This window comes from Rhipicephalus sanguineus, chromosome 3 (genome assembly GCF_013339695.2).
Source record: "Rhipicephalus sanguineus isolate Rsan-2018 chromosome 3, BIME_Rsan_1.4, whole genome shotgun sequence".
Lineage (NCBI taxonomy): Eukaryota > Metazoa > Arthropoda > Arachnida > Ixodida > Ixodidae > Rhipicephalus > Rhipicephalus sanguineus.
The window spans coordinates 169,444,591-169,457,255 of record NC_051178.1 but is presented as its reverse complement, the minus strand read 5'-3'; the positions used below and the strand labels follow the sequence as shown (position 1 = coordinate 169,457,255).

Genomic DNA, 12,665 nt, shown 5'->3' with positions numbered 1-12,665 from the left:
TGAAGCGCAAAGAACGCTGCCACAATATCGCTCGCGTCTCGGGGGCTGGCACGTCATGCGCTTGTGACATTGTGTGCGCATGACGTGTTCATGCGTATGCGTTATGTGATCCTCCTGTTCGCGTGCCGAAGAGGGCAGGGAAGGGATTTGGCTTGCGAAGGCTAGACAGGGCGAGCGGAAAGGGTTTGTAGCTCGCCTCCTCGCATCATAACTTCGCGCTGCTACAAATTACTGTTTTTCTCAGCTTCTAACGGACCGATTAGAAAAATTCTTGCGACATAATGCTCTTTATTCGGCTCGCAACAACTTCCCATGTCTAACTAAAATTCGTTATGTCACCTGGTGAGGGGCCCTTTAAGTCCATTGTATCTTGCATGGGCACAGCATGCAGCCTCGTTAAAGTAAAGCTAGGGCTGTGACTAGGGCACCTAGATGCTTTAATGCGATAGTGTTAGAGTGCACACTTGGAACAAGAACCCATCTGTGTCAAAACTGGAAGTAATACATTTTTACGTAGTTATTTCAGGCAAAACTTTGGTTAATTGGGTTTGGTGGCCAAGTTAGTTTTGTTAATTCGAGTTGATGACAACTTTGAGCCCTAAGGGCACCTGTTGGGAATGGCAATTTCTTCGTTAGATCGGGGAGTTCACAAAATCTGGTTTCGTTAGATCGAGTTTGAATGGTACATACAAAACTTCTTCATGACTGTTGGTAGAGCTGGTGAGGCTTTCGATAGTATCAGCCTGCAAAGGTCTTGGAGTGTGTTTGTGCAACCAGGCTCCAGCTAAATAAATGGCTTGGGCCATTGATTTCGCTTTCTTTCTGTCGTTTTTTTTTTTTTTTTGTAATATTAACTTTATGTAAACTACCATTGCCAAATGGATTGTACATCTCATTCTGATTGCATTTCCTTGGTTAACAAAATTAACCATACGACAGGCTTGTGCGTTGTCAGTAGTTAACAGACGACCAACACACATGTGCTTTGCACACTCAGTCTCACCATCACTCCTGCTCTTTGAAGGCCTCCCACCTCTTCAGTCATCTTTCACATCCTTTCACCTCTCTTTGAACCCATTGAGAAACTCGGACGCAAGTTTGTGTGATGTGGTGTCATCTCCATGCACTTGCCAAAGCATTCAGGCTGCTCCGGATGGAGTTTTTCTCATCCGAACCAGAAATGCCACGCTCATGCATTCTTCCATGCCTGTGGTTCATTCCTTAGTTATGACAAGTAAACAGCCTGTTAAGACAGCGGTGTGGAAAGAAACATTATTGGGAAAAGCCACTGGCAGTTTGAAGCTCAGGTTATAGTCGTACGTGTATGCTGCCAACACATCATATAAGATAAATGAATAATAGGCTTATTTCTATTTCACTTGCAGGCCACACAGCAGACCCTATGTCGTTACTTTTCAGACAGACCTCGTATTCCAAGTTTTATTACAATTTTAATTGTCCTCCATAATCAACTGAATTCAGCTTCAATAATAGCTCTTTAGTTGGATCAGTGTCACTTATTGATGTTGACGAATTCCTCTGTAATAACAGCCTGTGGTGAGTTCTTCTCATTGAGTGGCTGTTCGTTTTTCTCTAGAGGTAAAGGTGCATAGCAGTGAATTATGTATACAAGACTTGGTAATGAGGACTCTACATTAAGGGTGCAAGGCAGTAATGGATCACAACCCTGTTTTATGCAAAAAGGAAAATTAATTCTTTACAAGTGATGCCTAATATCCTCATGCACAGAATGTTTGCTGAAAGCCCTATTCTGCTCAGCAATGACCGTTGCCGGCTTTTCAGAGTTTGTCTCGTGATGATTTCCACTATCTGGAGAAACTGAACCGTTTTAAATGATGTCAGGACTCTGGCAGTGCTCAGTTCTTTCTGCTATAGATCAGAACTGGCCATGAGCTTTGATTTGCCCAACATAAATCAATGTTGCGACATTTTGAGAAGATGGCAAAACTGTAAGTCACTATGACTGTCGTGTAATGGGCCTAGAACTGCGTGTGGTGTCATATCCTGTCTAGTATGGAAACTGAAGCTGCTAGGTTGGAGGAAAGGTGCTCGAGAGGTGACAAAGGAGAGGGAAAATTTAAGTGCCTAGACAGACAGCTAGTATGGAAACGTATGTACCAGATTGCTGCTATTCCTGAAGTCATAGATGTGACTTTCTGAACCGGTGTCCAGATAGCTGTTACATTGTGTAATTTGTGTTCAGTGCTCAGCAGTTTATATACAATGGTGGCTAGCACTTGTGGCACGGGTGACCACAGGTGTCTCCAGTGCTCACCAGTGCACACTGCACTGTCTCACCAGTGGGGAGCTCTGGCAAACCAAGTTTAGTTACCACGCATTTAAAACGCTCTTACCTTCGTATACAAGGATACATGAGCTTGGTTTTCCTGGCCCTGCCATTGACACAACAAATTACGATAGTCATATAGTCTGTGTATCATTGTGAAAAATGTACAGCTGTTTGACACTTGCATTTCGTGTGTTCAGGGAAGCACCACAGCCTATGGAAGAAGCATGACAGCTCTGTAAACGATGGTAAGTGGCCGTTGTGCTGACAGCTTATTCTACACATCTTGTGCACACTTCAAATCTTTAATGTACTACCTATTGCAGTGACTCCACTTCTGCACCAACTGCACCAAAGTACGCCAAATTGGATTTACTGCACCATCCTGATAACATTGATGGAAATTGCACCAAACTGTGCCAGAGTCTTGGGTTTGGGGGCCTCTATCACCGGAAGTCACGCTGTTGGCACGTCAAAGCACGTGCAGCTTGATCTTAAATGAGCCGCCAAAGTCACAACCACGAACTAAGAATTATTTCGCTGGATAAACAGCTCTCGCGCTTCTATCCCGAGTAAGCCACGATGCCACGCACCGTTCCGATGCAGCTTCTGTTGTAAATGTGAACATATTCGACAGAGATCTGTCTGGCTGGGTGAAAAATTCCTACGAAAAGTAATAAACTCTCCAGCCACTTTGCTAAAGTTAAACTTTAAAAGCTATAAAACTGACCCGACGTTTCGGGACCGATTCGGTCCCTTCCTCAGGGGTGACTGTTCGGCCGGCTCCGAAGCTAGCGAGTCTCTTTGGTGGTGTCCCCCTCTCCATCGTCCTTCTTCCCGCCGTTCTTGTTGCCGCGGTGTTTCTTCCACTGGTTCCGTAGACCGTGCACGTACACACTCGGCAAGGTTCCAGTTGAGCGGTTGACATTTCCCGGTGTTGTTTGGATATGCCAGGATTCCAAGAACTGCCTTTTTGTGTGGTTGCCTTCCGTGTCGATGACCCGGGCGTCGTCAAAATTGATGGATGTGCTAGTGAAACGGCAAAAAACGGGGCTGAAAGGACGTTTGAGCTTCTCGGTGTACCGAAAACCTACACACACCGGACGATACCTGCAGTTCAGCTCTAACCACCCGACGCCCACAAAACATCAGTGGTAAACACACTCCTGAATCGCGCAGAGGCCGTCTACAGCTCCAAAGAAATACGGAGGAAAGAAGAAAAAGCGATCACCACCGACCTCCTGGACAATGGATACCCGAAGAGCTTTATTCGCCGAGTGCGCCAGCGACGCCGGAAAAGCGTCCCCCATCCGCATTCTTCTGCAATGGGTGACACTAACAATAAGGCTTCCCCCAAACGTTCCTACCGCATCTCGGTCCCATACGTTCCGGGAATCAGCGAGCAACTGTCCAGGGTGCTGGGAAGAGAAGGCATACAGGTAGCGCACAAGCCCGTGTCAACAATCGGGCGTCTCCTGCCACGGCCAAAAGACCGATTGCCGAAAGAAAGATGCCCCGGGTTGGTCTACGAGGTTCCATGCACGGACTTACATCAGTGAGACAAAAAACTTCCCCGAAAGGATACGGCAACATCGAAACGACGTGCGTAGCTTCAACGCTGCGCGAAACGCCCTCGCTGAACACAGCGAAAAGATGGACCACCGCATCAATTTTGATGACGCCCGGGTCATCGACACGGAAGGCAACCACACAAAAAGGCAGTTCTTGGAATCCTGGCATATCCAAACAACACCGGGAAATGTCAACCGCTCAACTGGAACCTTGCCGAGTGTGTACGTGCACGGTCTACGGAACCAGTGGAAGAAACACCGCGGCAACAAGAACGGCGGGAAGAAGGACGATGGAGAGGGGGACACCACCAAAGAAACTCGCTAGCTTCGGAGCCGGCCGAACAGTCACCCCTGAGGAAGGGACCGAATCGGTCCCGAAACGTCGGGTCAGTTTTATAGCTTTTAAAGTTTAACTTTAGCAAAGTGGCTGGAGAGTTTATTATTTTTCGTATGAGCTTCTGTTGTGCAAGCCAGCTCGACAGCAAAACACGCTCTCCGCAGAGGCTCGTGACATCTAGGCCACTCGGTAGCGTGTGAGATAGTGTGGCGGCGATCATGGCAGCGATTCGTCGGCGGACGTCGTCCGTTCCAGTAACGCTGCTGATAGCCCATTTTAAGCGTCACACGGCACGTAATTAAAGCACTGTTCACTAATAACTACATGCGTGCCGCTAATGTCTGTCGCTTCTGCTTCTGGACATAGCGGAATGAAATTTTAGAACGCTAGCGATAGATATATAGAAAAATATTGACTTTTCCATGCTTCGCTTCCATGGAAGAGCACATGAATGGTAAGAACGCGTTGACACTTTTCCTCAAGTATACTTTATCCTTTGGTCTTCATCAAGAAGAGCTTTTTCGTCTAATTCCTTCCATCAGCACATCCGCAGTTGTAATCACTCCAGCGGTAAATACCCCCAAAAGGCCCTGCGCCTTCAAGCTCGTGGGTGCTAGGGTCCCAATTTGAATTTTTTGCATGCTTTTTTAAAAATATCACCTCATTATTAAAAGCATGCCTCCTGGTCCGAGCAGCCGCAATTCGATTTTAATATGCGCAGCTGTCAGTAGCGGGCCCGTCACTGACGTCCCTGGCGTCGGAAGGCCCACTGTGAAGCGGCTATGCCATGTTACACGGCCGCCCCTCACTTGCCAGGGTGAATAGCTCACGGTTAAAAAAAAAAATCACTTTCGCTTAAGGGGAAGCAATGAATGCGTTACCAACAAATTGTATTGTTATTCGAAGTAAGGCTAGCAGCTAACTCTTTTGGATCTGATCTTGCATAACTCAACAAAACGCTGGTTAAAGGGGCCCTGCAACACTTTTCTAAGTAGCCATGGAATGGCTTTACTAAAGGAGCTTATTTCCTCACAAATCGACCACCACAAAAAATTTTTAGAATCCGTCCAGCACGAGTGGAGTTACAAAGATTTGTTGCACGCTGCAATTGCTTTCGCTCTTCTGTTGTCCTGATGAAAGTGCTGGAAGCTAAGCAGGGAGGGGTGGTACTGGGGAAGAAGGTGCGCCACGCGTGCCTTGTGACCTTGAGCACTTTTTCTTTTTTCTTCGAACGTGCGGCATACTTTCAGTGCAATCGCATGCATGGGCAAGTGATGGCTTCTTGCAGTGGCCGCAGTAACTACCGAGCATGCCATGTTCAAATCAGCTCATGGCATGGAACTTGAGTTAGTGACGCAGTGATTTTGAGTCAATAGCATCATTTTTCGAGAGAAGAGGAAGCGATGTTTAGCTGACTTTGAGAATTTATTGTAAATCCCAGGCCGCGTGCTGCGCTATAATGTTTGGCTCGAGTGTTGTCGGGAGCCTCGACTACTGACCGGCAGCGTTGTCTGACCATGCTGAAAAAGTGTTGCAGGGCCCCTTCAAGGGAATAGGCCGCTCCAGGGAGAGAAGCGGTTTTCATGTTTTCAGTTCTCTAAATGTGAAGTAAGTGCTGAGAGCACTGCAAGTTTACGAGCTGTGCCCTTATGCCTCGAAATAGCGGGCGCCCCCGACTATGCCGTTCGATGGATGCATGCAGCCAACCCCACCCCCTTGGCATCCCTTCACGCTCCTTACGAGAGGCTTTTCCTCTCTGTTTGATGAGCAATTGATGGCAGGCCTCGCATCCGGGATGTTATCACATGTACCCTCTGTGCGACGGGGACAGCCGGCTCATTTCGTATCCGCTTCAGCCACTTTCGTCGCCAGCGCTCGCGAGATTTCACTCACGGGTAGAACATGCGATGCGCGGGGGGGGGGGGACAATTTGGACTTTATACGGAAAGTGACGGCGACGGCAAAAAACTGTTGCGAGTGTCCATATCATTGCTAACGCAGTAACAAGAAAAAAAAATTGAGGAGCCATTCTACTCTGTGAGGTGGATGACTAGCGAAGCTGTTTAGCACTAAGCACAGAGGTAACATGGTGGAGGCCAGTTTGGTATGTAAGGCCAGGTTGACAGCCAGGCAGTTAACACACAAGAGTCATTATTTTTTGCACTGTTCCCTAGAGGGCACTGGGTGTTTTCGGCATACAAACACAATGTCCTAGTCACATACAGCTTCTCCGTAAAAGGAAAATGAAATTTGTTATATCATGTGGTCCCCCATTGAACACACTCTCGGACACTTTCGCGGAGGCTCAACTTGAAGCGGATCTCCATCTTCCAGGCAACCTGGCGCATGTGTAAAGGATATTCTGGAAGCACTGCGAAAATGCTCTTGCTTCAGCACAGAGAGGCCTCGGAGGGAGGGAAGGAAGTGTCGGAGGAGGTTGGCTTTCTGAGGCTAGCTAAGTGACGTCGTGTTGCGCCCAGCAATACAATCGATCGAGAATAAAAAGAACCTAGCTTTCACCTGAATGCATTAGGGACAGTGTGACTCTTTAGCATTCAGGCACTGTTGTACGTTGGGGCGTTTGTCTATCACATCTTCTGATAACCACGTAGATGTACTTAGAGTGCTATTTCATAAAGTACAATTTTATTGATCCAGTATTCTGTTTATTTACTAGTGTCAAAAATAATCGCTGAAGAGTGTACTCCGGCATGGGAAATTAGCTACTCCAGAGTGCTTCCAGATGCATAATTGCCTGCTCCAAAGTGCTCCAAAATTAAATTTTGCAGCTGCAAGAATTGCTCCAAATCAGAAGCCCTCAGCAGCATCACTGCATATCGCCTTTATCTCAATTCTCTACAGGTGACAGCTCTGAGAATACTTGTGGACGCAGCCTAGCCACCACCGTATCGAGCACACTTTCAGAAGGCCTGGACAGAACACTGGTAAGAGACGCACCTTGCTTTTACCTTTGCTTTTGTCTTTTGGGACCAGGCTAGTTAGTACAACCACCTCGTGCATGTGTTCATCTGGGTTACTTGATACTGACTTTTTTTCTAGCAGACGCAAAGCATTACAGACTACGCAGTATCACACAGGACAACTGCAAGTGTGTTCACTAGAAAAAATGGATGCATTAGTTACAGCGAACTCATTTTAGGTCAAATGTTGTCAAGCTGGACAGTGTGGTGACTACAGTCAAACCCCGTTAATACGTACATGCTTTAAGCGTACTAACGGTTAAAACGTAGTTGCGACGAATCCCCGACCGAGTCTCATAGAGCCTAATGCATTCGTTGACCGCTTAAGCCGTAGTGCTTCGTCCTACGCCTACCGGTTAGTGCGTACCCTGCGTACGCGATAACTTTTTGTGCCATAAAATTTTACTGCGCCGCTGAACTTCCCGACCCCCCCAATGTGCCGGCAAAGGTTTTCCGCCTTCGAGAAGTGCGTAGATCGGTCGATCGCTGATTCCGACTTCCGCGCGATTGCGACGACGCTTTTGCGAGTAAGCACCGGGAAAGAACAAAGGTGAGGCGGCGGCCGCCGACGAACGCGCTAGCATGACTTATCGCCGACAACCTTATCATAAGTTTCTTCAGATATCTGCTCGGGCACGCGCGCGGCACAGCACTATTTTGAGCCTACTGCACGCTTTTAATAGGCGACAACCTGAACGCGCTGCCGCCTCGTTGTGCGGGGCCGTGTTCAAGACGCGCCGCTTCAGGGGCGTAGCCAGAAATTTTTTTCGGGGGGGGGGGGGGGGTTCAACCATACTTTATGTATGTTCGTGCGTGCGTTTGTATGTGTGCGTGTATCTATACGCAAGCAAAACTGAAAAATTTCGGGGGGGGGGGGGTTGAACCCCCCCAACCCCCCTCTTGGCTACGCCCCTGCGCCGCTTTGTAGAAACGAAAGCAGCTCGCTGTTGCTGAGTTGAGCGTTGCTGGTCGCGGGTGACGAGAAACCTCTTTGCATTGACGCTATCGCGCTAAACGCACGCGTACCGTACAGCAAGCGTAGCGCTGTTGTAACCATACTGCACGCTTTTATTGGGCGACCACCCAAACGCTCTCCCGTCCGCTGCCAGCACCACTAGAGCATCGCAGAGTGCACATCGCTTGCAGGAAGTTCGTCACTGCCACGTTAACTGAACAAGCTACTCGCCGCATCTGTGCGTGGTCTGGAGCGAAGTGGGTATGAAGAACACTCCCATGACAAATGCGCGCGTGCAGTGCAGCAAGCGGCCCGGCAGTGATGGTGTGAGCCGAGAAGGCCATGCGCTGCACGCAACTAGCCAGGAGATGACCGGCTCCACGCAGCCGTACCGCGTTTCACTGAAACTGTGTCAGTTTTCGGATAGTAGCAGATCTCGGTACAGACACATACACATATAGCCGACACTGTCCGTTCCGTCGCTATGTCGGTCACTGCGTATACCGGACCCTGTAATAGTTCCGAAATGCTCCTTGGCGTCGCCAGCGTAAGCTATCGGCACTACCGGACAGTCGTGCGAGAGCGCCAGAATCTTTTCTCCACTTTGGCAAAAACAAAGAAAAGGCTTTGCAGTGGGTAGTTTAGGCAATATTTGCTGTGGCACTGTATATATTTCTTTGCTGGCGGCGATATTGTACGTGAGGAGATGCAAATTTTTACTTGGTGGTTAATGCGTACTACCGTTTAGTGCGTAGTTATGCGGCGTTCCCGGCAGGTACGCATTAACGAGGTTCCACTGTACTTTGTAGCTTCTAAAAAATCAAGTGAACTTCGAGGTACTATTTTAATGCCGATTCCCCAAGCACGCCCTTTATGCTCATGGTAAAGTGTCAAGGTAGTTTCACTTTTCTGTAAATGACAGCAATGAACGTGTGACCTTGGAAGTGTTTAAGTAATAGGAAACGGCGTCGGACCCATTAACTGCAGTCAGGGTGAGAAGTAGAGGGAGAGCGTGGCGGTAACATTTAATCCTGTACGAAAACTCTGCAAGTGTTATAATAGGCAAAAAAAGTGCTGGTTAGCAGATGTGTGGTAGATGCTGGCCGCATGCTGCCGCGACAAATGCTGGGATCCTGAAAGAAAAATTATGAACACACACTTCACTTTGGCATCACTGAAATATATAAAATGTCTTTTGAGCAGCACGAAGAAATTCTTCATTGCAAAGTGGCACGCATAGTTTATTGCAGTCGTGTAGGTAGCAGTATGTTTTTTTTTTTTTTTTATATATTTGAACTGCCATGATTTGCAAAAAATATTGTTACACAATTCACTATTTAGTTCTGAAACACAATTTAGCCTATCATATTTAAAGCTCCCTTGTTCTGAATTCGCTTGAACATCCCTCTGCGTGCGTCAATTATCTTTCGTCAACATTTTACCTCCAAACCTTTTTCCTGCTGTACAGAAGGAGAAGATGCTAGAACAAGACATTGCAGACATGAAGAAACAAATGCTGATGTTGGAGAATGAGCTGCAGAAAACTACTGCCGGCAAAGGAACTACCGACAACTCCCACAAGGATTCATCTGCCAGCAATGATGTGGTTGCAATGAATGGTGAGTCAACATAATCCTAGTTCAATGGCCACGTGGAAAAAGTGAAAGCTCAAATGCTTGCCTTTCATATTTGTATGCCTTGGATCGAATGAAAGGAAAAAGGATAATGCACATCCCACACATTTTGGGAATCGTATGTTATGCTAGGGTGTACTAGATAGGGGTAGTGGGGCGAGGGAGAGCTGGCGGCAATGGCGCGCAGTGAAGCTCAAAGTACGGAAATTTTAACCTGCCGCGTGGTGGCATTGCTGTGCCTTTCACCAGGCACTGGCGGCGCGCATGCCGGGTGCGGTCATTTGGAATGTTTGGCGCGCCTCGACATGTTCTGCTGAACTTCTTCGCGTTAGCGTCTTGAATTGGGCTGGTTGGTACATACTGAATTTTGAACGAAGAAACAGCGCTAGAACAGGTTTAAGACGAGACGACACAAACACGGCGCTGACTAACAACCATATTCTATTGCGTTTGCACGTCGATATACGCAGGGGAAAACACAATCAGTATACACATCGGGGACCGTGAGCAGTCATCTGGTAGATCACTGTAGGAAATGTGATTGCGAACCAGTTTTTAAAGATTGTGAAGTTCTAGGCACTTATGTAGAGCAACGCCAACGTGAAATCTTTGAGGCTTTTTGCATCCAGATAAGTGGAGACTGTTGTGTCAGCGCAGCTTCGCTATAACTTCGCAAAAATGAAATGTATCTTTGAAAACGCTGATTTGGCAATGTTACAGCGCTATCTTGTTCCCCGATGTTTATACTGATTGTGTTTTCCCCGGTGTATATTGACGTGCAAACGCAATAAAATATGGTTGTTGGTCAGCGCCGTGTTTGTGTCCTCGTCTTCGTGCTGTTCTAGCGCTGTTTCTTCGTTCAATATTCTTCGCGTTATCGCGAAGGCCTGCTTCCCCCACTGCTGCAGACCTAGTTAACTTTCTCGATTACCTGGGCAAATGGGAAGCCTGCAGCCCTGGAAAGACGGGATTTCTAAGTGACTCCACGGTGACGGGACTGAGAGTCACCATTGCCAGCACTCTCTCATTACTTCAATACCTTACAGAATCACTTGGATTCAAGTACATATTGACTTCGCGTCTCAGTACAGACCCCATAGAGCACCACTTCGGTATTGTTCGATAGTCCAGTGGCTGTAAGCTCACCCGTTGCCAGAGTAGTTTCTGATCACTGCGAACTGCCTTTCATTCTACAACATTGCCAGAAGTGTTGGTGGTGCCAATGCAACTCCCGACATCGTCAGTTCACTGCTTAATGAGCACGACAGGACACACAAAAAAAAATCGATGACCTGCTCGTGCAAGGCAAGTTGTGAAGCACAGAAATGCTTGGTTTCAACCCCAGCTCCTTAAGCAGTCATCACTTGCCTTTAGTTGTGGAAAAGAGTGACTCACGACTGGTCTACTACATGGCGGGCTATGTAGCCAGGAGATGTGTTTTGAAGTTTGGCTGTTCATCATGCAGGGACCTTCTTATAAATCTTAAGTGAGGCAGTAGAGAATCTGCTCCCGTCATGGTTCACAGAGCAGTGTGACTGGGGCAGTCTTCTATATCCATCATCCATCAAAGGAGCTTTACATTTTCATCTCTACACTTGAGGACCTATTCACAGAATGTTTTAGTGTCAGCGAGCTTCACACAAACAGCATATCCAATGTTGTGGCCCTTGTGAGCAAGAACTTTCTTCCTTCCAACACCGTGGGCTGCACATTTCCCAGTGAATAATAATAATATGCGGGGTTTAGCGTCCCAAAACCACGATATGATTATGAGAGACGTCGTAGTGGCGGGCTTCAGAAATTTCGACCATCTGGGGTTCTTTAACGTGCTCCTAAATCTGAGTACACGGGCCTCAAACATTTTCGCCACAATTCACAGTGAGGAAATTAGTTTCAAAGTTGTTTCTTTTTATGTTCTTACGCGCCTGCACTTTTTTGGTTAAAGGCCTGAACAGTGCTAACAGCACTAAGCGTCAGAGGGCCAAGCACCTTAAACTGAGCTGGACAACTTAGATGAAAATTATGTGCAAATTCATGACCCTTCAACTCGCTCACGTGCACTTGTTGCCGATGTATCCTGTTGTAAATAAAATGTACCTGCTTGTTTTCAAATGCAATAAGCAGTTTTGGCAGACTGAATTGTTAAAAAGTACGCGGATTCACTTCAAGGACTGGATAAGAGCGCAGGCGCATCAATAGGTTGGTAGGCGGCCGGCCCAGCGCGCTTGCGGCGCCCAGGTGAAAGTCGCAGTGGCGCCATCTCCCGTCGTCGATGCAAGTGGTCTCACCGGAGAGCTCGCCCTCACCCCACTACCCCTATCTAGTACACTCTAGTTATGCAAAGCATTTCTCAGGTAGTTGGCTGCCCAGCATTGTTTGGTGTTCTACAGGGAACCAAGTGGGCTGACATGCTTACTACAGAAGTGAGCATGTAATGATGGTAGCTGCGGTGGCAATAGCGTGATGGAGGCTGCAGTGGCGTGACGATCATCTTATAAAGCTCGGCTGAAATGTTCTGCTATTGACTTGGGCCCAGCCCTACAGCAGTCATTGCAGTGGCCGTAAGTACAGTACTAGGTGTGATGAAGGAAGAACTACGGAAATTGGGGCAAATGCCAAAGATAGTTCAGTGCCCCATAGCCTCTGAAAGCACGAGCTGCTGCAAGAGGTGACTGTTAATGGCACACTATCCATGTTTGTAAGAAACTTTTTGCTCTTTGATATGAAGCACTTGAAGAGCAGCAGGAGGGTTGACAATTCAGTATTAGTAAGTTCTGTTCCTGCACCTCTGGCCTAATAAAATCCCTTTCGCCCTTCCATAACTGGCACCTATGTACCTACCTACCTACTACAAAGTGCCCGATAGGGGTGCAGACAAT

General features: G+C 47.5%; 1 protein-coding gene across 1 annotated transcript in view; it reads left to right on the top strand.

Annotated features, from left to right (window-relative positions):
* The window catches only part of LOC119386078 (uncharacterized), a 34,723-nt gene that overhangs the window by 16,400 nt on the left and 5,658 nt on the right, over positions 1–12,665 (top strand). Inside the window, exons 4-6 of the mRNA XM_037653426.2 lie at positions 2,509–2,556; positions 7,079–7,161; positions 9,621–9,771. Coding sequence (XP_037509354.1) covers positions 2,509–2,556; positions 7,079–7,161; positions 9,621–9,771 — 282 coding nt within the window. The remainder of the gene's footprint in view (positions 1–2,508; positions 2,557–7,078; positions 7,162–9,620; positions 9,772–12,665) is intronic.